General features: G+C 41.0%; 2 protein-coding genes across 2 annotated transcripts in view; one reads left to right on the top strand and one right to left on the bottom strand.

The window, feature by feature from the left end:
• DYTN (dystrotelin) overlaps positions 1 to 25,139 on the top strand; it is a 66,536-nt gene that overhangs the window by 10,807 nt on the left and 30,590 nt on the right. The window contains exons 8-15 of the mRNA XM_033010978.2: positions 271 to 434; positions 1,316 to 1,427; positions 4,032 to 4,177; positions 5,796 to 5,964; positions 7,664 to 7,734; positions 9,818 to 9,977; positions 11,271 to 11,754; positions 12,322 to 12,468. Coding sequence (XP_032866869.2) covers positions 271 to 434; positions 1,316 to 1,427; positions 4,032 to 4,177; positions 5,796 to 5,964; positions 7,664 to 7,734; positions 9,818 to 9,977; positions 11,271 to 11,754; positions 12,322 to 12,425 — 1,410 coding nt within the window. The 3' untranslated portion in view covers positions 12,426 to 12,468. The remainder of the gene's footprint in view (positions 1 to 270; positions 435 to 1,315; positions 1,428 to 4,031; positions 4,178 to 5,795; positions 5,965 to 7,663; positions 7,735 to 9,817; positions 9,978 to 11,270; positions 11,755 to 12,321; positions 12,469 to 25,139) is intronic.
• Positions 15,090 to 22,835, bottom strand: FAM237A (family with sequence similarity 237 member A). The gene is made up of 3 exons (XM_042808503.1): positions 22,747 to 22,835; positions 19,428 to 19,843; positions 15,090 to 15,229 (listed from the first exon to the last, which is right to left on the bottom strand). The coding sequence occupies exons 2-3, from the start codon at positions 19,834 to 19,836 to the stop codon at positions 15,090 to 15,092; spliced, it is 549 nt and encodes a 182-aa protein (XP_042664437.1). The 5' UTR covers positions 19,837 to 19,843; positions 22,747 to 22,835.

Below are 25,139 nucleotides of genomic sequence, written 5' to 3'. Positions count from 1 at the left end.
TTTTAATATCCACCAGTATCTACTTTTAAAAGGCAGGACTGATCATCATTCTCACAGTATAGGAAGATCTATATCTGTAGAAAAGATACTCAGCAAGATACTACTGAAGACTCTTGCGTTTATTCTAAAACCTTTGGAACCCAGTAACATTTTACATTAATGGAAAATCTATGCTAGCAGAGTCCAGTATCAGAGCTTTTATTAGGAATTGAAGATCACACACCAGTTCATTTCAAGTAAATGGCTGAACTTGAGACATATTTTTTTCAGGTTCTGAATTCGGCAATTGTTGAAGAAAAATTCCTGTCTTGGCTGAGATTGGAGCCTGCTGTTCTCCTGTGGCTCCCCACATGTTACAGATTATCAGCCACAGAAATGGTTTCTCACCAAGCTAGATGTAGAGTCTGCAAAATTTTCCCCATTACAGGCCTCAGGTGCGTCAGTGATTACTGAAGTCTATAACATCCACATAAATAGTTCTTACCATTGTTTGCATACCTTGGAGGCTCTAACTGCTGTATTAAGCAACAAACATTGGGCATAATCTAATTTAACAAATAAGATAGGGAAAGAGAGAACCATCACAGTCTAGTGTTCAGGCCTGCGTCCTGCTTCTCTTTAGTTCACTAGCACAGACATGATTATGGAGACTTACTGAAAGTAAACTGGCAGTTCAGTGGTAAAGCCAATTAAACCTGTGTATCCCATTTCTTAGTTCTTTATCCCATAATCAAGTGTATTGACTGGCCAGTTAAGTTACCTACCTTAGCATCTTATTCATCTAAGTAATGGTATAAAGGGGCCTAATGGTATAAAAAGAATACTATCCATTACCTACTGACCAGAATGCTCAGAAAAACATTTTACTGTTACTCTCTTCTCAGTAATAGTAAGCTTGCAGGTTTAGTTTTTTGCATTTTTTTTTGCAAAGTTGCAAATCCTACATCAATAATGTAGTGACATTAAAGTTCCATCAGAGCAGCAAACAGAGATAAGCTGGTGCATAAGAAGCATATGAAGATGTAACTGCATTCTCAAAAATGGTGCTGGAACAACTGTTTCTTCCTTGGACTGAATTTTGATGCAGCAAATAAATAGTATCAAAATCATTAGTGGGTTCTGGAGAATAGTCCACTGTCATTTGGACTTAATAACTCTTGCATTCAGAGAATGCTGAGGAAAGTCATTATTCTAACAAAGGTGCTTCTCTGCATTTCAGAACCCAGGGATCATCTGGATTTCCAGTAATCAAACTCACTTACATCAAGTTCTTACTTGTGGGGAAGTAACCTAACCCTTCTGTTTTCCCTTACAGGTATCGCTGTCTGAAGTGCCTCAATTTTGACCTTTGCCAAGTCTGCTTTTTCACTGGCCGTCTCAGCAAACCACATAAGAGTTCACATCCTGTTATGGAACACTGTGTGCAGGTAGAGTCCCTTTGTACTGATTCATTTCCCTGTTCAGGTTCTTCGTGTAGGCAAGAAAGCAGTAGACTCTTGAACTAGATTGAGTATGAAATTATGTGTGTATTAGCCATAATGGCCATGACACATTAGCATTATTAATCTGGGAACAGTGAGTCAGGGAAAGGACTAAAGGGGGCTGCTAACTTTAGAAGGAGTGTTTTGTTCTGAAATAACTGAATAGAGCCATGAAATATCATAGTGCAAGTCCTCTTCTCAAGGAGTTTTATAGCAAGTTTGCCATTTGGAGATCATCCTTAAGCCTGTGGAAAGGGCCCCCAGTGTGTCCCAGTGTTCCTTCCTCCCAATCCCAGTGTGGACTAATTAATCCTAAAATTGTACAAACTGCTGCATGAAATTTCCTTTATTTCAGAGCTTTTCCACTTTATTGTAAACTCATTTGTCTCTGTCAGTTAGGGACCCAGCACAAAGAGGCAGCATTGGTCCAGCTAAGCCCACCTACTACATTACAGGGCCAACCTGTGCTTTCATCACACTAGTGGTGAAGTTCAACACAGGGAATTTCTGTTTGGAAGGTCAGCTTCTCCTTTGAGCAGGAGATTCCAGATCTTGCACACACCACCAGACAGGTTTTTTTGTGGATTTATATAACAGTATCTTCTTCTGTTCCAGTAAATGAGCTGAAAAGCACCCATGAGTTTCCCTAGTTTCCCTTCATGGTCACCTTCCTGAAACCTAACACTTAACATGAAAGATATCTGGGTAGCCAAGCCAGTGTCTGCAGCAAAACTAAATAACGTTAGACTGCTCTTTCTGTCACCCTTTGGGGCAACATTAAACTGTAGTCACTTCATTGCTCTCTTTCTGAAAACCAAACCCTATTGCTAACACTGTGAGAAACTGTATCTTGATGCTCAATATCTGCATTAAAAATAACAGATAGATGTTCATTCCTGCAAATAGTCTTCTTCATCCTCCATCTGTGAGAAAGTAGGGGAATCAAATGATTACTGATCTCTTCATGTAGAGATATCTAATAGAGACATTAAAATCAGTGTGAATGGAGAGTGAGTGGGAGTCTGTGGATGTGGAAGCACCAGAAGGAAGGGCAGGAAGGCTATAACATAGCAGGAGATGGTGCAACCTAGATTAGCTGGTCATCGAGATCACAGCATTTCCACACAGCTTTTCAGGACAACTGAATCAGGAAAACAAAAGGTAGCCTGAGACAAAGGACAAACTGCCATTTGAAGATGCCATCATGAGGTGATGATGTGAAGGTAAAGACCTATACCTGTAAGACACCTAAATAAGGAGGCAAAAGACTACAATGACTGCCAGCTCCTAAAGGAGCTAAAAGCACATCCAAAAAACAGCACATGGTCACACTAAGAGGAACCCAGGAGGCTTAAGGAGAACTGGAATCTTTTGTCCTCCATGTCACTTTAAGACATCATGGCCATACCATGTGTATAAATACACCTTGGTGTGTGAAAGCTGGAAAGACTACTTGGACACATGCATGTTAGTGCTTGTGAGTGAGTGAGTATGAGTGAGTGAAATCAGTTTTGTTTTAAAATTAAGTCCCCTTCCTCTCCTATACTCTCTGACACTGAGCTTTCCGACATTGTTGCTGCCATATTGCAACTGGATCACTGAACTTAGGTTTCCTTTATGAAGCCCTACTCTAACACTAACCCTGTAAATATTACTTTCATGGACAAAATCTATACCAAAATTAGGAAGATAAGCTGTGACAGATACACTGTGACAGATACCATTTTTATATCCTTTGTGTGGGACATGAAAAAATCAGCGGTCAGCCACTTTTCCATACCTTCCACTCTTAGCAGGTGCTGTCCTTAGCTGGGTAAATTTTCGCATTGTCTTTACCAGGGAGTGGGCTGCTGAGTGGGGATTTGAAATATCAGCACTGTTTTTCCTTACCGTGCTGACACCTTGTGGTAACGTTATTACCATGTTGAGAAATGACTGGGAGGCATGCTGTGTGTTTTCTTCGTGTTTTCCTGCTCAGTCTGTTGGGGCTCACCCCTTGTTCTGCAGCAGTCACTTCCTGAGGCAGAATTGGTTTGTGTCCTATAATACAGCTACTGAGCTTAGTTGCTGTACCTGAGCCTGACACTGCTGGGACACATGGAAGTGTGCTTTTTACTGTGTTGTATGAGAGAAGGACATGAGGCACAGAAGGCTGTATCTATTAACACTTCATAGAGGTATAAGAGTACTTCTTCCCACTGATCAAGAGAGAACTTAGGTAATAGTCAGGCAGAATTATCATTGTGACTGTGAGCTTAATCACTGTAACTGCCAAAATCCTACATTAGGCATTTCCAGACTGCCTGAATTTGGCCGAGGCAGAGTATTTTGCTTACCTAACAGAATTGCAACTGCTCTTGCCTGTGGTCCTGCATCATCCATCCACCTCAGCTTCCCTTCTAGGGCTCTGACAGCAGCCGTGAGCCTCTTCAACTGTTGAACAGGTGGACCTTTGTTTTCTTTTGTCTTTGCCTTTGCCTTGGACAGTGTCTGCTGGGCGGCACCTGTTTGAAAGTTCACTCCCTTCTTAATTATCCCTCATTCCAATAGATGTCAGCAAAGGCGAACGCAAAGCACTTTCTCCGCACCATCAGGAACAACCTGTTTCAAGAGCGCTGCAGAAGAAAGGAGGCTCAGAGAAGGAGGGCTCTGGAGGCAGTGGAGGAGCAGCACTTCCCTACTCACAAAAAGATTTTGTGAGTTTCTGTTTCCAATGAGTTTGTAATCTCTGAATAATATGTCAGGCTGTGGGATATTGCTTGATTATGTCCTTTGGCTAAGTGATTTTGTTATGAAAGATACCATGTCATGATTTTTCCTTTAAAAAGGGAAAGCATAAATGGGAAGTTGCTGCACATTGTTCTGTAGCTTAATTGTGATTACCATGCTGACAACCTAATGACCAGTTGTCTTATAAAATATAACATGCTCGTGTCTTCCTTCCCTCCTTCCTTATGTAATTCCTTTCTCTTCATGCCATTTCTTATGCTCGGTCTAGGGTCAAGCATTGCAAATATTTAGTACCTGTCACAACTGTATGGGTTTTTAAGCACCTCCTCTGTTACAAATTCATTGGAAATTAACTGTAAATACTTTGCACATGTGACCCACAGTGCAATCACAGAGTCATTGTACTCATGTCCCATTGAACTGCAGTCCTGTGAGGTTACTCACAATAGTGAGTAGCTGATCCCACCATTCCAGTTCTTTCAGATCGGTTCTGGTTTGTGTGCTTTTAGCTAATGTGTAAATTCATTACTGTATTTCCACTGATCATGGTGGTTAATAATGAACATTGGAGGTCATGTTGTGGTTTTCCCTATAGTTTCTCCTTCCTTTCTCTGGGAATTTGGTTGATATTTAGGTGTAGAAACTGAAGGGAATGATTATACGAGACAAGCACTACAAAAGTACAAGGGGTGAGATTCCTTCCTAGTTGCATAAAGACCTAGCAACTCTCTTGCATCTCACGTGTTCTCCAAATGAGGCTTCAGTGAGACTGAAGTAGGAAAAATATGGTCACTCCTCTCTAAAAGAATTAATTTCATCCTTGTGCCAAGTAGGAGAAAAATGTCTTTATAAAACTTGATTGTGCTACACTGCTAGGTAAGTATATTGCTATTAGAAACCAATTTTTTATATGCAGTAAAACCAATGGATGATAGTTAACAGTGACTCTGACAGAGAATATTATCTCAGTGTTTGTATTTTAGAATGTGGTGAAATGAAAAACATTTTCCATTGCTAATATTTCCCCACTTGTATTCAGCAACAAAAAATATTTTTTCATTTTGAATGTCATTTAATCCTCCTGTGAGCAATCGAGATTTCTGTGTAATTCTGTGGGATTTTGCTTAGCTAATGCTTGGGTAGCAATGAGAGAAAGAAGAATTTGGGGTTGCTATTACAGGTGTCACTGTGGGGCTGATAGGTATCTGGGCTTTTTCCAGCATAGAATGGACTGAACAGCAAGGTATCTGGCCCTTTGCTATCATTTTGTAGTTGAATTTCCCAATATATTTAGCTCTTGTCTAAAGGAAACAACAAAGAGAAGCAGAAAATTGCACTGATACTAAATGAGTGGAAAAAAGAACCTGGTGCTGAGATTTTGTTGAGAGTGGATTTTGTTTTCAGGAGTTTCATGCTTTCAGCCAAAATATGCCAGCAGCATGGCTAAACCATACTTCTTGCTTAGTCAATAGCACAGCTGTCTGTCTACTTATAGTGCATTAGTTTTATTTTGATCTTTCTAGTTACCAAAACTATATAAGGCTTGATCCTTTCTCTACTCATTATTTCTCTGTTGGTATACAGTTCCCCTGAAGAATTAATTGCTTCACCACTACCTGGCCCTGAAAACCTGTCCTTCCCAGTGGACAAACCTGTCCTGGAATCACCCAAGTTCATATCTAAAAACAGAACTGTAATGCAGAAGAGTGAGAATAACAGCAAGACACCAGAGCAAGGCAAGACAAAAGCTCAGGTGAGCAAAACATGCAGCTGTAAAAGTGCTAAAGCTATGAAGAAGACCTACCAAGTTAACTATCCAATTACCAATGAAAAAGAATTGTAATGGGCAGCTTCACCTTTACTGTTAATTTATCACTTATGGAAAAAAATATGGAATCTGAAAACTTAGTGAAGCTTGAATTTGATATCCTCGCAAGAATAGTGACTAACTCCTTGACTGCCATGACCTTCAGAAGTATTTATAAAAATATTTGCCCTCTTTTGTTTTTTTCTTTTCAAGGTGTCTTAGAGTAGCACATTAAAGACTAGCTAAGACTGGAGTCCTCTCTCTATTCTGACAGTAACAAATGCCATCAGGTACTCCTACTGCAAGGAAATGTCAAGGAAGGATGCCTTAATTCTTATTAGGCTCAGGCCATTTTTGTCACCATGGCAATAGAAGAGGACAGAATGGGCCCTTCTTAAGGATAAACCCTGAGTAGTGTCCACTCCAACTAAAATAGCTCATGCATAAAAGCTCTCCACTAATCCATTTCCAGGTTCCCTGCATAGAAACAATGCTAGAGGAGTGGGTAGGACAGTGTAGGTAAAAATAAGTACATAGCAGTTTTTTGCTTCTATATTTATTTGAGAGGTTGGTAGCTCTGCACATACTCGGAATATAGGGAACACTGGGTTGTGTTCAAACCAGTTTGTGTCATCTACTCATCTTGTTCTTCTCAGAAGCCAAGGGTGCAGTAACTGAGAACTAGCCTCTGTGTGTCAGGTCACTCCTTTGGCTGCTACTCCTGTGCTGCCCTTTGGAAGACCTGTCCTTTAGGACTCTGCTGCCCAGCTCAAGAAGTAGTGCCAACCAGCACATATCTGCAGAAGTTGTGGGCAGACATTACTTACGCATATAATTTTGATGGCTGGCATTTATTGTTTTGGAAGACAGCAAGATGGGATTTGCATCCTTGTAGTGGGATTCTGTCACATGCATTGGTCTCCTGTTCATTTTCTCTCTGGGCTGAGAATTCTTTTTGATCAGTTTTATATTGATTTCCAACATCTTATAGTACAGATTATTTCAATGTTGCTTAAAAGATGCAGACCATAAGTCCAGTGATAACTTTTAATAAAATCCATGGGCTTGGAGGTCCTGGGGACCCAGCTCTTAGTCTTATAATTTCCCAGGAGCCCTGATTCCAGCCCAGTTTATACTGTGCCTTTAAAGCAGCTTATCTAGAAAGTGTCTCCCTGACTTCTGGGCTACTGTCCCTTGCATGGCCTATAGACTGCTGCTTCCATCCAAAGACCAGTTTCTCTGTTCTACATCCAGTCTCTCCCTCCACCTCCTTATCCCAAAGTAGTTGTGGGACTTGGAAGACACTGTTCCCAAGTCAGAATATTCCATTTTGCAGAAATTCCATGGAATTAGGTTTTTGTTCTAATTAAAACAAAACAAAACAAATTCTCATCACTTAGAATTTGTCATGGGACAAATAATTTGTTCTATAGAGTAAATTTTACAGTCTGTTCTAATAGCCATTAGAAATACTTTAATGCATCAGTTCGTTGCAATCAGTTAAATAAAAATAATTAACTAGTAAATCTGTAAAACAGACCAAATCCCATATTTGCCATTCCCTCTTATAGCAAAATTTGCATAGAAAATGAAATGTTATAGCTGATAAAGTTATGATCAGATACTTTTCTCTTTTTTATTATAGGCAATAGCCTCTTTTGAAGCAGATGTGTTAAAAATGCATGAATCCATCAAAAGCATTCACAATGAGAGCAGGTAGGTAAATGCAGTAGTACAATGTCTGAAGACTGGTGGGCAATGCTGCTCCAGTGAAGAGCTAGAAGACAAATGATTTTTCCATACTTTAGAGATTTTGAGATTTCTAAAACATGGGGATGAATGATAAAAACTCAGCAACAAAAATTATAAATGGAGAACACCAGAAAAACAATTTCTGGCAAAGCAAAACATTTTGGTTTGATTTCATCAGCATTTCTGCAATTCTTAGTTTACATTTCTAAAAGTCATTTTTAAGAGAAAAAATGTTAATTCACATAAAAACATCAGAATAAGATACTTTTCAAATTTTTCTCTGAATAAGGCTTAATCAAAACAAATTTCATAATTTGCATGAAGCATTTAAATCAAAGTGGGATATCTTTCTAAAAAATACGCTGTAAATCAAATAGAGATTGCAGGCTTAATACAGTAACTATTGGTAAAAATTCCATGACTTAGATTATCAGGGAAATCCCTTCTGATATTCAAACTTCTGACACAATAAAATATGAATCCCTAAACTACAATTTCTTGGGTGGTTTGTTTGGTTGGGGTGCAGGGATGTTAGTGTATGGGCAGCCATGCTTACCTTTTTCTTTTTTTATTTTCCCCTCCTCCTCTTTTGTAGTTATATGAATGAGCTGTAGATATAATCATGTCTGTGAGCACTGAAACTGATTGAATTACAGAAAAGTGTAAAATTTGATCCTGAATCTACTCTTTATTTCCTTCAGTATGTTCAGTTCTCTCTGTTCCTGTTATGTTTCATTCTAATAAGTCAATATAAAATTGCTGCTCCAAATACATGCTAGGACACTCCAAGACCAGAGAAAAACAATTGCAGTTTCATTGTAAGTCTGTGTCCTTACCTCACTCTCTTCTCACATGGGAAAATAAAGAGATATGGCAAAAATCTTCAGCTTTTGTTTAGATTAGCAATAGTTGAGTGGCTATCTGCGAAGTCTGCTCCTGAAATACAGCATCACCCTCTGACCCAGAGCTTATCATATAACTGGGTGAATGAATCACATTACTTGTGGGAAGCTTTTTGTTCTTATTTGTGGACGAACTTCCAGCATTTATGTGCTTGTTCACAGAACTGGGCTCTGAGTTAGTTGAAGGTAGTCAGTATTTTACAATAAAGACCCACTAAATGCTGTTAAAATGGACCACCATAATATAAATTTTGACTTTATATGGTCTGGCTTGCTGTCCCATTAAGATAAATCTTGCATAATTCCAGTGAAACTGATGTGGCTCTTGGCTATGAGCAATGCATACCCAAAAGAACATGAACCACATGAACTTATGGATGAACTAAGCAAGGCAGATAACTATTTCAGCTGTGTGGTATGAAGCGATTGGTTTATCACTGTAGTTAACAAGATTTTCTGTTGGTCTCCATCTCAGCCCTGGAGAAGACAAAACTGTATTTCTACTCTGACTTCTTAGAGAAATCCCAACTCTAGAACAGAGGTATGGGTGGTGTTTTTGTCATACTGTGCTCCGAGTAGATAATTTCAAAATCTTCTCTGGTGTGCATGTGAGGGTGTCACTTCTCATTGCAAAAATCATAGTATCTTTTCAAGGACAAGTGGCCTGTGCAGAAACTATTGGTATCATGAAACAAGCTGCAGAGATTACCAGGAGCAAGAAGGAACTCAAAGGGGTAGAGACTGCTTTTACTCCTTTGTTGCCCAGGGGGAAACAATGGGAATATTTTGCAGGTCAGGGAGTTGCCATAAGTAGTTTTCTTCTAGACAGAGGGACTGCTAGAATGTGTCTCCTGTAGCAGCCGCCTTTGTGAGAAAAGTAAAACCTTAAGATGCAAGACTCAGTCCTGGCCACAGTTCTACTCAGCTCACATCTTTCCTCATCTAGAACACTCCTGTTCTTTCTAATTCTATGGATACAGCCCAGTTCCTGAAATACTGGCCTCTAACCCCAAAGCTGACAAAAATTTCCTGAACTGACAGAGAGGGGAAAGTTTGTGCTACAGTGTTTGCTCTCCTCCATGACTCCGTATATTTGTGTGTGTGTGTGACCTAGCAAAATTCCCAGCTTCCTGTGTCCCTGGCAGGTACATGAAAAAACAATTCAACAAATGGAAGGACAAAATGCAATTTCTTCACAACTGCCAGGAAGACAAAAGCTGTGAAATAGAGGCAAAGCTCCAAAGCCTGAGAGCAAGCCATGAAGACCTGCAAATGAAGCTGCAGCAAATGAAGCAAGAAGTAAAGGTATAGTGATAAATATACCAAGAATCTTCACAATGAAGGGCTATTACTGAACACTAACTACTACTTTTCCTGCAGACCAGCACCCTTGATACTATTTAATGTACCTTCCCCTTGTCTGCTCAGTCATCTTAGGTTCTTGTCTTCTGAGAAAGCAGATAGGCTCTTTGTAGCAGGGATTTTCTTGTCATTCTGTATATATTTAGCATCTAGCACACATATCCATGTCCAGGATGTTTAGATACTGCTGCAGTGAAAATACCGAGAGGGCATTCCAGTAAGAGTGAGAAAATGGTTTCCAACAGAAGTGTTAGATACTTCATTGCAATCTTTTCTTTCGAGAAGAATCCTGTGCGGGCATTGAATAAACAAAATACTCTTTTGTCATTCCTAGTTGCTGTCATGTACTGGGATGTAATAGGGACCTCTTACAGAAAAGATTTTATTTCTTTTCAATTGTGCTGACTCTTGTTCATTTAAAGTATCTCTGAGGTTCTAAAAAGGCCCTTATTTCATGGGGGATGCATACAAATTTGCCACCTACAGCATTTTTGTAGCATTTTCTGCACTGATGTTTTTAGAGTGTTTTTCAGGGATGGTCAAGCACAGAGAAAAGCCAAACACATCTGCAGTGCCCACTTGGTCAGCTTTATGTCACCTGCGCATTAAGTCCAGTATGACCCGACATGTCACACAATCCTGTGTGCATACTGTGACACAGGCCTGTCCACAACATGCAGGACTGGCTGCACGTGTGCAGTTAAGTGTCCAGTGCATGCACAGCCAGCTCAGTACATCCCAGTTACGTCAGACTCGGTGTTCATGCAATGGATGGTATTTGCCATTATAGTTCTGTCTAGAAAATTCCAAGTGTAATTGTGGCACTGACAACCAACCTAGTTTTGGAATTCCAAATGTTAACAGGTGTGAGGTGTTTGATATGTGTTTACTATACATGTATATTTTTCCCTTAGTTTAATTTTTTTAGAACAATTTTCCTGCAAATTTACTCTTGGAACATTATTCTCACTTTTCAATGGCATTAAAGGATATAGTATCTTCAGATGGGAATTGTGGAAAAAATGGCCACATAGATTTGTCCAAACTCAAACACAAAGTTGTATTTTATTGCAGGAAAATATTTTATTTGTGAAAAAAATTGCTTTAGTTCACTAGAAGTTTAAACAAAAAATAACATTCTGATCCAAAATTGGTTTTCTACCTATTTTAGTACTACCAGCAAACCAAAATATCAATTATATTCACAATGTATTTTCTGTGTTTTGTCTACTGTAGACAATGTTACAGTCATCAGAGCATCCTTTTGCCCAGTGTCAGAATACGAAGCCAAGAGATCCACATGTCCTGCTGGACAGGAGAATGCAGGGTGTATTAAATACTGCCCAAATAAGGCCTAATTCCAGAACTTGTGCAGACTGGAAATCTTTGAATCCCCCTAACTCTTCCAACAGACCGCAGCTTTTACAGACACCTGGGGTTCCCACTGCAGTGGACTTGATGTTCTCAGAAGACCCCCTGGAGTCAGTGTCCCTACAGAGCGACAGACCTTTTATGGGACAGTATAAAAAAACAAAAGAGAATCAAACATATCTGCCTGAATTGACAGAAAACTCCCTCAGTGGCATAATGAGGAATACAGTTCTTACTCCCACTGCAGTGCAGATACCACCACCTAATGAGAAGGAAGTCAATGAGGAAGTGGAACTGCAGAAGCTAGTGATGAAACTGAAGGATGCATTGTCTCTCCAGGCCCAACCAGGTATAAGCTCTCCCAATTATCTTGACGCTGTCTTCTCACCTTTATCTAGTTTACTCTATAATATTGCTCATAATAATTTAACCCTCAGAGGAATCTCAGAATCTTGCCTTTGCCATTGTAAAAGTACTCCAGCTCTATACTGTAAGGCAGAACATATTCCTGTAAGGTGGAATATAGCCCCTAATGTTGGACGAATTTGAAACAGAATGAGTCAAAGTGCGAAAGAGGAAATCAGTCTCAGCAGTCAATTAAGGAGCAAACTTATACTCATGAGGGCACTGGAGGTCTTTTCTGTTGGCATTTCTGTGACACTGTAACTATGGCTCTAGTCCCAGACAGACTTCTAGCAGTACAAAATCCCTTTGCAATCAACTGCCTTACACAGCAGAGCTTTGTTCAATGCTCATGATGCCTCACTTTTGATAATGAGGATGTAATAAGGAGAATGATAGAAAAAAAATGCTGTTTCTACAGAGTAATCTTAAATTAGAGATTTATAAAGAGTTTTTCAGGGCTCTGGCAGCATTCAAACACTCTGAAAGACTTCAAATCTGTTCTACTTTTCAGCTCAACAGTCAGCTTTGCAGCAGGAGTTCTTCATTACAGCTGAACATGTTTGCAGATCGTTTTCTGACCTCATCAACCAAGTAACTTCACCAGCTTGTAAATGATGGAAACTACCATTCACCTCAGAGCTTCACTGAACTGTTGAAGGTAACTGATGCTATGTCAGACTCTTTAAAGTGTCTCAGATGTTGCATTGTAATAACCCAGCATAATAGATTTCTGCATTTACTCACTTCACTAGGAACCATAAATAGTGTTGGAGAACAATGTTCCTTTTCTATTGATGGTTTCCAGCTCTTGTGCAGTAGATGTTGGCCCAGGTGATAAAAGTCAACATGTCTTCATTAATATTACACTGGCTTTCACAACTGTTCTGCCCTCTCCTCTCTTACTGCTATGTATCCAGTAATGGCTTGTGTGTCAGGAATTTTTATTTTTTATGTGAGAGTTGCCTTGAGTCATTTGGTTTCAGTGGTATATTTTCTATCACGTCGTTTCTCAGACTAAAGGAATGAGTAAGTTCTTAACTGTCAGACTTCTCAATACTTGATACTTACATATTCATATTTTTCCAAACTATGGAATTCATACCTAAAGGAAAAGTTGCTTTGAACATTTAAAGCAATGTGATTGCTTTAGAAGAGCCTTTCCATTATTGATTAACTTACATATTATTATAGAACAGCTAGGAAGACTGTAATATTTAATATAGCACAGTTAATCAGAATGTAATTTTACCTCCAGCATCTAAAATGTGAGAAAAGTAATTTTTTCCTTGATTACTACTAGTTTGTATTTGATGGAAAATATCTAAAACTTGAAGAGTATTACAAATACTTACCAAGCCTATATACACACATACAGGCATATATATGCATGTAAGTAAACATATAAGCTGCATGGAAGTTTGTAAACAGATAGATGATTGGCTTGTAGGTAGCAGGTTGTACTTGCTGAAGTTGATTACAAAGCATCTGTTAGGCATCAGCAGGGAAACAGGCTGGGATTTGCAGACCAAGGGAGATACCACACTAAATGAAACATTACATACTGCTTTGATCCATTCATAGTACAGTCTAACTGCATTTCTTATAATGATGGGTGAGTGAAAGCCTTAGAAATAATTTAGATAATTCTTGGTAGAAAAATAATAGATTCTCACTGCTTTCATTGCTTCTTGATTGCTACATATTTCTTACAGCAGTGCAACTCAGTGAGATACATTGGTGTCTCTGTGATGATCGTGTCATCAAATGCATATTGTTTTAGTGACAGCAGTTCTGAAGGTTGAAATAATGGGTTAAGATATAGCATGTTAATGATTTGCATGTTATTATCAGATGTCACACTACTTTGGACTGTTAACTACTTGTTCAGTGACAACGTGAACTAATGGCAAGTTTATCAAGTGTGATTCCTCAGCAATGCAAACAATTGCCCATTTCTCTCTTTAGCTGTTGATACACAGTGGCTGAGTTACTTCCTTGGAATTGTGCTGTGTCTCTTATTGATGACATCAACGAGGAAAACATTTTTTTCTCATAATGCACAGAAGTATTTTAAAGATCCGAGAAATAGAAGATATTCAGTACAACTTCAGAGAGAAAAATTATAGATTCAGCCACTATCACTGTTCTATAGGAGATGCATAAAAAATAGTGAATGAGTATGTGCATGTGGGCTCAAAACTAGCTATGGTTCAATAAAATTTGCATACTTTAAAGTATTTTAGTTGAATCACTGGAACTATACCATCTTTCCAATAGAGAAAATAATAGTTTTTACAGGAATTGTCCTGTGATTACTAAGAAGATAAATTTATTTTATGCGAAAGCAAAATATTTTTGGAAGTTTTGGGAGAAAAGTCAGGTAAATTACATATTCTGAAGCTTTGTTTCATGTATAATCAAACACGGTTTAGACTGATGTGATTGAGAAGGCCAATGAAAAAAATAGTGCTTAAGAAAAGCTACTCAGCAAAATGCTTAATTTTCCATAGATTTTCTTGGTCTTGTATTTTTCAAAATGAAGATAAAGGGACTGTCTGACTCATTAAAATGGCTAGAAATTTTGTTTTCTGTTGGTAGCACCTCAGCCACCTTCTTGACAGACCTTACACTGTGCTAGTGGTAGTAATGATCATTCCTGTTCTTTCTGCTAGTTTTGGTCACAGGAGGCCTTAATTACACATACAACAAACGATGGTATGCTACTGAAAGCTAACAAGCAGTTTGTCTCTAGCAAAAGAACGGTGAAGAGGGTGAAAAGTAAACTAACTAATTGAGGGATGAGAACCCCAGAAACCAAATAGTGATGAGGTCACTAGAAAGTGGATATTATCACATAAACAGAACATAGTGTGAGATAGAAGCTTCGTAACTTTTGCAATATACCACTGCCAAGAGGTACAAACAACAATCCAAGGAATTTATCTGTTGATTTTGGGAAGATATCCATCATCTTCTGATGAGGCACCCAAAAGACAATAGTTTGCATAGGTCACATGCATTACAAAAAGCTTGATATACACACAGATTAAAGTGGGCAACTGCTTATAAATCATGCAGTTTATTAAGGAGACTGAATTAATAGGTAATTAAAAAAAACCCACAAGTCCAAGTTAATCAGAGATACAGTGCTCATAGTTATAGGCCTTCTTCCACCATGTGGAATTCCACATTTGACATCAATGAGGATTAAAATGCAAAAAAAAAAAAAAGAGAAATAGTTAAAAAATATCTACAAATCAAAATCTTGAACCAAATGTGTCATTTCCTCTTTTTCCCTAGCTCTCCAATGATTCTTCCAAGTAATGTAGATTTACTCTTATGTGTGTGGGTACTTATTAAATCTTCAAACAAGTCTTTCCTCTTCAGAACTGGTGACCTCTGATTATGAGAAAATACCCCTGAAAAGTGACATGAAAATGCATATAAGTAATCAATTTTCAAACAGCAAAGAGTAGCTGAATACTCAGTTTCCCACATCTATGTTTCCTCCATCTTTTGCTGCTGCTGGCCCCCATTTTATCAGCATTGCCCCTAGACCTCTTGTTTTGGTGATAGCCATATCCTTCCATCTACAAGTTGCCTTTTAGTGGCAAGTTACTTTGATCTTTCTCCTCGGTATGGACCTTTTCCTCCGGTCTTCCTATAAAACTCTTCAACTTGTAATTAGCAGAGTCAAAGCACTCAAGTCTGCTCACAGTCTCACTGGCTTGTCACCAACCTCCCTGCACAGCAGATGACATTTCTCACACTGTTTAGTAGCACATCTGTTACTTCTTTAAGGAGCTATGGGGCATTTAAGCAATCATCTCCAAAAAACCCAGAAGATTTGCTTTATTTCTTTTAGACGCATTTGTCTTCTGAAAAAGTAACCGGTTAACATGGTACCTGTTTATTTACCGGACTCCAAATGCATAATACGACGGCCTTTGCCCCACTACCCTCCCTGGCCCCTGCAGCCCAGCAGAGTCGGGGCAGCAGGTTGTGTCCGTCTTGGGCCAGGTGCAAGGGCTGATCTGAGCCCAGTTGCCTGCAGCTGTGAGGGAGGCACACACAGCTGTGGCCACTTTGAGCAGCCAGGTAGCAGGGGTGGGGAGGCTGCTGGGTGAGGATGAAAAGAGGCATAAAAAGAGGCAGAGAAGCTTTTGAGTTTGTATTCTTTAAGTGTTTGTACTGGGAATGTTCTACGTGGCTTCTTGAGGAGGGTCATCTTTTACAGCTGCTCTTCGGGAATATTTACTGTGAGTACAAAAGCTATGTTTTCCTTGTTGTTCCTAAGTCTTATTTTGGCTCCTTAAGAGTTGTTATAACTATAATGTATCTAACTCCAGTGTTGCGATATGTTGGAACTGTTTTTATGAAACTTGCTTTTTCATAGTGTTTGGGTTTTGTTAGGGGAAAGGGATAAGTTACTAAAGATACTTCGATCAGGTAACTGTAAAGGACTATCCCTACTTGTCTCAGTTTAAAGCTGGCTAACACTTCTCTGCTAGATATCTAGGGAAGTTACAATGCTGTTGGGTCAATTAGGATGTTAGCTGGATGGAGGCAGTTTCTCAGATTACTCATATATAGCTGTTCTGATTTTGTTGTGTTTGTCATGGCTTGTGTAGCGTTTGAAGAGTGTTTTCAGACCTGTTAGTAACTACGATCAGGAGCCTAGCAGGACTAGATTGGTTCAGAAAGCAGTGTTTGAACCTGTAAGTCTGGACCTGGGCTACTTCTACCACTGCCTTGGTATACACTGAGGCTTGTTTTCCAGGATGGCAAAGTATGGGGAACTGTGGAAGTGTTTCTTAAATGTTATGAAGTAGTTCTGTTCAGTACTACTGAAAAACTTTTAGTATGGACTTCACTAGGGTTTTGGCTTGAAGGGCTTCTCTGCTTTTTTTCTTAAAAAAAGCTCAGTTCCTGATACTCAGTTTTCACAATGACTTAATGGAATTTATCTTTTAGTTTTGAAATCTGACACTAAAATAATAACACCTTAACATCAGCATTTCTGTGCCACGTCCAGATCTCTGCCTTGCTTTTCCGATTCAATTATATGTTTAAGGAACTACAGTGAATGCGGCTTACAGATTGCTCCTGATTTATAATCTTGCTTGCAATTTTACAAAAAACAAAACCAAATTGAAATAGTGAATATTTAAGAGGAATAAAATGAAAAACCTTCAGTGTGGATCAATAAAGATGTTATCAACAGTTGGAAAAGTAACAGTATAAAGCAAAAAATCTTGCTTTTTGTTGTTTGACTTGCAGAACAAGCCTAGTGAAAGCTATTCATACCCGCCCATGTAGATATGAAGTACACAAGGTCGTTCAAATGTCGTTAGTGCTGCTCTTTGGGCTAAGGAAACAGGCTTGTACATCTCTTTACACGTAACAAGCGGCAATTCTATTCCTCATCATTTGCTAGGATGAGATTTCTATCTGCAATTATTAACAACTGATTTCTGCTTTCACTGATAAAACAAGGTAGTAAGGTTAAGGGTTACAAAGATTAAAACAGCTGGCTTTGTTAAGAAACTGGAAGACTTGGATGAGAGGTTAGATAGCTCCTCCAAAAAATAAAATTTATTCTGTCACTGCTATAAGCTGCCTGCTACTGACTGATGTTAATCAATTGTACAGAGAAACCAGATTAACCGATTACAGCTCACAAAACAAAGAGGTAAAATAATAGAGGAATCCTTGTCTGTCTTAAAGTGTGAATACTTAGTAGTGCTTAAAATCTTTAAAATCTCTCTATATAGGAGTAAACAAAAGTCAGTGTTAATCACAAAACTCATAATTTGATTCTTCAAAATACATCAGACTTTTACGCTTAATCTTGACTGGAACAAAAGCTCTTTGTTTAGGAAAATCACAGTGTGATATAGACATGAAGACCCAGATGTAAACAAAAGACTAAGGGGGAATTTAGACAGTGATATTTAGAGCTGCAATCCTGAAAGCAAAAATTCATCTGGTGCTTTAGCCTGGTGGGTATTTTGGTAGAACTACTGCCTCATGTGTCTAAAGCCGCATTCTGTTTGCATCCAGAAGTGCATCAGTCTGGTCATGACTGAGCAACTTGTTGACTTTGTGGTGTTTAAGGCCACCTGGGACCCAGAAGGGGGTTCTGTGCTGCCTGCTATCAGCATGTATCAACACAGTAAAGGTCTCAGAGATATGTGACAGCTCAGATTCTTTGCAGAGCAGGATAGGACCTACACCTCGCTTTTAAAATGCGAACAGTGGTGGTTTGGATCAGCGATTAGAAACTGGCCCTGTGTGTGTGAGAGGAGTTCTTCAGTCTGAGGGGATTGAGTCAAACACAACTCCTATCTCCTCACCTAATGTCTACGATACTCTAGGTAATGGGGGTAAGGACCTCTCGATCTTTCCTATCTCAAATCCTATCTTTCAATACACAAAGCATATTAAGGTTTGTGGACAAGAGCTGGACTATCCAGTGGTATAGTTATCCCTGGGGTGGAAGAATCCTGAGTTCAAGTCAGTTTTTTTAGAGACACTTTCATGGATAACTACCCAGAAAGCTTCTTCATTTTTCCATGGACATTCCCTCCAAATATCTTAACCAAGACACTGATCAAGGAAGTAGAGATAAGAATCTGAATCCATTCAAGTTGGAAAGGCAGCTCTACCTTCTCCCTTTGGGCCCAATGTGCTACACTGTTGGTGATGGTAGCAGCGCTTCCACCCCTCCCTCAAATTACAGCACCTTCCCTTTTCTGAAGATGGATATTCTCAGGGGAAGGATGCATCTGTTGGTAGAGGATCAGAACTGAACCCTTGGAAGGGACTGAGATTTAGGAAAAGCTATGCTATATCTTCCTGCTGGGAATGGGGAGGCTAAGTGACCTGCTACCTTCTGCAGGTCCTGCTGTGAGGTGCCAGCTCTCACTTTACTGCATGTAGAGACACTTACTTTAAGCCTGGGGATTCTGCGCTGTGGCTGGGAACCTGGAGATTAGGAATTGCATCATAGGTGGTATTCTTCCTGAAGCTGTAGCTGTGTCTGAAAGCCTGCAAACATCTGAGTCCTAGGTCTGTCTCCACGGTGTGTTGGGCAAAGTTACCAGTATGGAAATAGGAAGTATCTAGTGGTTGACTACTAGATGGCAAGTAAACATATCCTTACTCTTCTGAAAGACTGCTGCTCTCCCTAGCGGCACCAGCGCGATGCACTCCTGAGGTGATGCGCCTCTTGGAATGAGGAATTCAGACCTAGCCTGTCCATGGCACAATAGAGGTAAAAATGCTGGTGTGGAAGAATATCTTTGTATGTTCAGTTGATGAGCTGCCTTCTTTGTTTGAATCCTCCTATGTTTTACTTTCTGCTGCCCTTCCTCCCCCACCAAACTGAAACTTAAAAGCTGTCATTAAAATTCAGGTTATTTGGAGGGCAAATTTTTGCTGAGATCACTTTGAACATAAACATAGCTCTGTACTGGATTGGGGAGAGTGGGGAGCAGTTGTGCAGTGCTGTCCTCTATTTTTGTACTCTTACATAACACAATAAGCCTGTATCTCTTTTCTTTCTTACTAGACTCTAGTTATTGCCTATGAGATGTATATTAAAGGAGTAGTGACCTTGGTTTCTCCCTGTGAACTGAGAACGTAGAGTAGTGATCTTCTGTTCAGCTTCTGCTAGCTGCCTTCTCCCTAGGCCATGGGTTCTGGAGAGCACACAGTCCACATAGATATCCCAGAAGAGCTGAGCCAGGTCCCAGAACAGAGCCCCATGTTTCAAGTTCTCTGATGATTTCAGGAAGATCATGAAGTCCCAAAAGCCACTGACAGAGTCAGAAATGCGAGGCTTCCTCATCTCCAGTAAGACAGCTGAGGAGGATTCCCAACACTGGGGGTCTGCTCGCCCAAGAGCTAGTGGATCAATTTGGCTATGGCAGAGGAAAGGTGTCATGCAGAAGGCTCCCATGATTAGCAGAATGCAGGTGAGTCTCATGTTGCAGTGGATTCTTCCTCTGCTCCCAGGGTCCATTGTGTCACTGAAATGTAACAAAACCAAAAGAAGCTGAAAAACTTCATTCTTAGATGCTCTGGTATCTTACATGATATAGAGGGCACTTCAGACATTGATAATTGTTTCTCCGATCTAAAGAGCTGTGTATGCTTTTTTTGTATGTATGAATATAAATACTAGTGGAGTTGCATTACTCTGTGCAGAAGTATGTGTTAAAATTTCTTAATCACCCTCAAACCCATATGATGAATTCTCTTCTTTGGAACTTCTTCATATTGAGAGTTTGTGGCCTTTCTTGATTTACAGATACCTAACCATTTTCAGTAAAAATCCATTCATTTTTACAGATAACTTAATCCTTTAGGCAGTCTTTCTTTCCTTAAAATTTTGAGCCCTTTAAAATACTCTGCAGACTCACAGGGATCTATGGACAGCAAGTAGAAAAGTATTTGTTGACAGTGTGTTCTAATGAATTAATGGTAGATTGCAAGATCATCTGCTGAACAGGAGTGTTTTACCTGCTAAAATGCAGAACAGCTCTGAAAAGAGGGTGTAGCAAAGGCAGAGCACAGCAGCTGTGTTGTATAGCATGTATACATGCATGTAGAATCATAGAATAAGTTGTGTTGGAAGGGACCTTTAAAGGTGTTCATCCCTCTGATCACTTTTGTGGCCCTTCTCTAGACTCCTCCAACAGGTCCATAAAAGTACAGATGTTTGTTGCAAATCACTGTAACAATTAAAATCACTGTTACATTAAAATTATGAAAATCGTGATAAGCAGCTATAGTAGGAGGAATCCTGAGAATGATAACCTCTTGGGGACTGAAAGGCCCAGCTGTCTCCATGAGATTTCATTTCTAGTACGTGCTTCTATTGTGCATTTTCTAACATGCTTCTAGTATTTTTAATATTACATTTCTGATACACATTTCTGATGTGTAACAGGTTTGGGGGTTGCTTTTTAGTGTAGCTCATGGCACATGGAGAATATCGTATTTGGGGAAATCAGCAACATCTGAGATCAGCTTTTAGGACAAACAATTCTGTTTAATCTGTGTGCTGATCTGTTGAACATTCATGCTTTTATGTTTTCAGTTTGATTGTTGGAGGGTGTTGGGGCAGGAGCAGCTACCTCTCTTAATAAGCTTAATAATCAACTGGCTTTTTGTGTAGCTTTTGAGTCATCAAGAGCACAAGCAATGTTTCTCTGCAATGTGAAGAAAAATGTTGAAGGCAGGATAAGTGTGTGCAGATGGACTGTGTGTGAAAGGTAGCCCAGCCACAGCCAGTGTGCAAGACCAAGGAAGGGTAGGCTGCTTTGTGGAACACACTGCAGAGCTGAAGGATTCTTCAGAGATTTCAGTCCTGGTGGTGATATTCTTACATAGGCTCCTATTTGGCTACCTGGTGAGGTTCTGGGAACATCTTGGAGGTATTCAGACTTTACCCTCCAACTGCTTACAGTCATTATTTGATCTGAGTTGTGATCTCAAGAGGGGAATTGGCTTGAGTCTGAACCTTGTGTTTAATGAGTAGAAGAGTCAGCACAGTCTTACCACATTGCTCTGCCTAGTGACAGGTCACTTATGACAGTGGGGGTAGTAATGGGATTGTTCTCATGCGGCTCCCAAGATCTCCAGAAGCATCATTCTTCTGTACCCTACTGCACAAGGTAGGTTTTGATTGCTTTCTCGGAAGCAAACGCAGAGACATCCTGTGAGTCACTACTCCATTCTTTCTTTAGTGTATCAGAGCCTTTTCCCTGAGCAGCAGACACCTGTGCATATATGCTATGCAATATATGCTATGCAATATGCACATATCTATCTGTTTACTGAGACTTTTTCAAGGGATGTAATTAACTTTGCCAAGCTGTTTTGAAAACTAGAAGCTTGCTAAACAATATCAGATGTGGCCATGGGGAGGGGGAAGAAAAAACAAACAAACAAACAAAAAAAACCCATCAAACACACACCAGCAACAGATAGTTCAAACGAAGGAATAATACTAAAATTGGCTTTTAAGGATGGTTCAGTCACTTGGACAGGGGCAGTCTGGTTTGCACTGGTTAACAATTGAACTGATTTCTTTGCTTTCTCTGTCCCACAGCCCCTTTACAAACTTTCTAAGTTACAAAACTGGGTAGAGGCAAGGACAAGGGTTCTGGATTTGTCAGAGGTGTGAGCAAAGGGACTGCCCTGGTCAGGGAGCTGGCAGGGCATTAATATGAGGGTAGATGCAATTCAAGGTGTGGTGTGAATGGCGTTGCTCAGGGCCAGTAGCCAAAACCACTAGTCCTTATGGTCTGGTTAAACTCAGGCAGCATTTTGCTGTTGGTCTTCTATAAGGTTCAGGATTTTATTTTTTAGATGGCTGAGAGCTGAGTGGGATGCTCAGAAAATATCAGTTTTCATTAATCTCTTACCTGTGCTTGTGGTGAACGCTTCCATGCAATTCCACCCTTGCCCTCCGATCTTTAGGTGCTTCTGTCCGTAAATTGAAGTTCGTGTGTGTGTGTGCTATTTACACCTAGCTCTGACTTTTTTCTTTTTTTTTTCCTCTCCTGTCCTCTCCTCTCAGTTTAACCCCCCCATTCCACTCCCCATCATGAATAGTGTCTTACAACGATAATAACTGCAAAAGTTAATTAGCTTATTGGTTATCATCACCCTTTTACTTGGTTGGAGCCACCCGTTCCGACTAGCCGCTCGACCCTAGCCCTTCCAGGTGCCGGAGCCGGTCCCTCGGAGCAGCAGCGGGTGCCCGCCCCGGCGGCGAGCGGTCTTTGCGGAGCGTCTGCCGCGAGGCGTGTCCGTGGGGACCCCCCGCGAGTTCCGCGCGGCGTGGCCCCGAGACGCCGGGCAGCTCTGCCGCGGGCTCCCCGCCGCCCCCCTGCCCCCCGGCCCCGCCGCCCGCAGCCCTTACCTCGGCGCTCCGGCGTGCAGGGCAGGGCAGGGCGGGCAGGGCTGGGCTCTCCGCGCCCGCAGCCGCCGCCGCGCTCCTTAAGAAGCCGGAGCCGGCAGCCCCGCTTAGTTTTTACGTCAGGGCTCGGGGAGAAGCCCCCACCCCCGGGGCCCCGGCCGCTGCTCCCGGGCCCCCGCCGCTCCCTCCTTCCCTTTGCGGAGCTGCCCCTGCGGCAAGCGTGCTCCGCTCCTCTGCCCCGCCTGCCCTCCTCTCCCTGCGGACCTCGGCCCGGCCGCGCCGTTGCCTTTGGCCGACGGGAAGCTGTGCGAAAGGGAGGTGGAAAAGCAACGGACCCGGGCACCTGGCAGAGCTGCAGCCTAGCAGTGCTGCACCGGGCCGGGAGGGTTAGGGTAGGAAGCAAGTCCCCACCTTAGAGCTCAAGTTGTCCCGACCTGGCTCAGCCCCCCAGGCATCTCGCTTGTTGTGCTTGGCTACTGGAGGTCCCTCCACCCCAGAGCAGGGGTCTCTGTGGTACAACTAAAGGTATTTGCTGGCTACGGCTCAGCCCGTTCAGCAGCAGGTCCAGCTCTCCTGGGAATTGAAACAGAGACCCAGGGAAGATCAGAGTCCCAGAAGAAAAGCCAGTAAAGGTGTTAACTGCAGCAATAGGGCTGACCTGCTTACTGCAGCTCAATTCACACAGCTTTAGCAGGCTGTGCACCCTCCAAAAGGAGAGTGCCCTGGCTACGTTTTCCCTCAGGAAAAAAGAAAATGGTGTGGTCTATTATTGCTGCATTTTCTTTCTGTGAGATTCTCAGCTGCAACCCCTCTCCACTGCCACCTCCTTGGAACACCTGCAAAACCTCTGTATGCATGAGGGAAAACAGGCCAAGCTAGTAGGGAAGTGGAAAGAAGCCACTGGCAAAAGGGCCACCTCCTGGTATATGCAGTGTGGAGAGGAAAGCCTGAGCTCAACGCTGCAAGTGACAACTCTGCTTATGTTCACTGTGCCTGCTGTAGCCACCGCCTTGCACACATAGAACTCGGAGCTGGGGCTCCTGGAACAGGCTACAAATCAGTGTCAGGTGTAACTTTTTAAACACTAGCTACTTGAAGCAATAGAGAGGGTGAGACCATTCATTTTTAATAACTCTGTAGTCCATAGGCCAAAATATGTAGCGCACTGCTGACTGGCTGAAGCCAGTGCAGCTTCACCTGTGCCAACCAACTGGGACCTTTTTTTTTTTCCAAGACTTTTGCTGGCAGCTCCCTTCTGTCTTTACACTTTGAACCACACTCCTTTCTCTATGAAGGAACTGTGCTTCAGGACCACTAGGCTTATTCTTTGTTGAAGTCAGTGAGGCCACGCTGGTTTTTACCAGCTGGGAAGCTGGCTTGAAACACTGATTTTTCTGTTGGTCATATATATCCTTACAATTTACATCTTTCTGTGCATCCAGTCCATGTAAATGGAGAAGCATGTTCCTTTCCTAACCCGTGGTCTTACAATGTGTCTGTGACAATAAATACTGTTGTTTTTTTTTTTTTTTTTTTCCTGTTGTTTTATTTCCCTTTCTCAATGAACAATACATGTGAAAGTGTATTTTGTGTAAGTAATGTTACTTTTTAACAAAAGCGAACGGAACTTTTGAGGGGTGAGAGAACATTTGGCTAGAACCAATGTAGATAACTATATTGTAGGACTTTGGCAAATTTGCAAATGTTCCATTTATTTCTCAAGAAGTGTGGGGTTGGGAATAGGGTAATAGTGAGCACCAGTTGCTGAAACAGACTTCAGGAGGAACTGAAGAGTGCAATGCCTTGCAAGGAGCCCTTCCAACATGGCAGGGGGAAGCCTCTCATTGCATGTAGGATCTCCAATGTTTGTTCTCTGTGATATCAAATACAGGCTGTTCTAGCAGACTTGCTTCTGCCTGATTCTAGCACTAAAATGATCCTTAAGTTGTTTTGTTTTTTTGTTTTTTGTTTTTTTTTTTTTTTTTTTTTAATTCTGCCCTGTAGGAGCTGATTCTGGGCCCATGTGCTTTTCCTAGCCTCTGTGTTTGGGGGTTGAACTTGGTGAAGGAGAGAATGAAAGTGTGCCTGTAAGACATGGGTGTTGTGATGGAACCTAAAGGCAGCTCCTGGGTAGAAAAGGTTCTGAGGCTGCTTGTGTTTATGGTTGGCCTGGGTGCAGGAGACCAGAGTAGGACTAAGGGGGTATTTTTTTGGCTGATGTTGCTGGGTCTGTGGTGTATTGCTTTAAGGACTCTGGCCCATGGTGTTAAGGGTAGAGCAGAAGGCTGCAACTGTAAAGGAAAAAGCAAAATGTTTCTTGTGAGTCTTGTGACGTTTCTGCCAATTTGGAACCTTTCTGGATTCATTGTTAAGAACTGAGTTTGTTTGAGTCCCCT

Source organism: Tyto alba, unplaced genomic scaffold, assembly GCF_018691265.1.
Source record: "Tyto alba isolate M040663 unplaced genomic scaffold, T.alba_DEE_v4.0 Super-Scaffold_7, whole genome shotgun sequence".
Taxonomy (NCBI): domain Eukaryota; kingdom Metazoa; phylum Chordata; class Aves; order Strigiformes; family Tytonidae; genus Tyto; species Tyto alba.
The sequence above is the reverse complement of the archived record's forward strand: the minus strand, read 5'-3'. Positions and strand labels throughout refer to the sequence as shown.

Bases quoted from the DNA above. Each gene is read 5' to 3' on its own strand.
- FAM237A (XM_042808503.1), bottom strand. From the start codon at position 19,836: ATGGACCCTGGGAGCAGAGGAAGAATCCACTGCAACATGAGACTCACC. The intron at 15,230-19,427 runs GTCACTACTCCT...GTCACTTTTCAG, and splicing joins GTTCACAGGGAGAAACCAAG to GGGTATTTTCTCATAATCAG.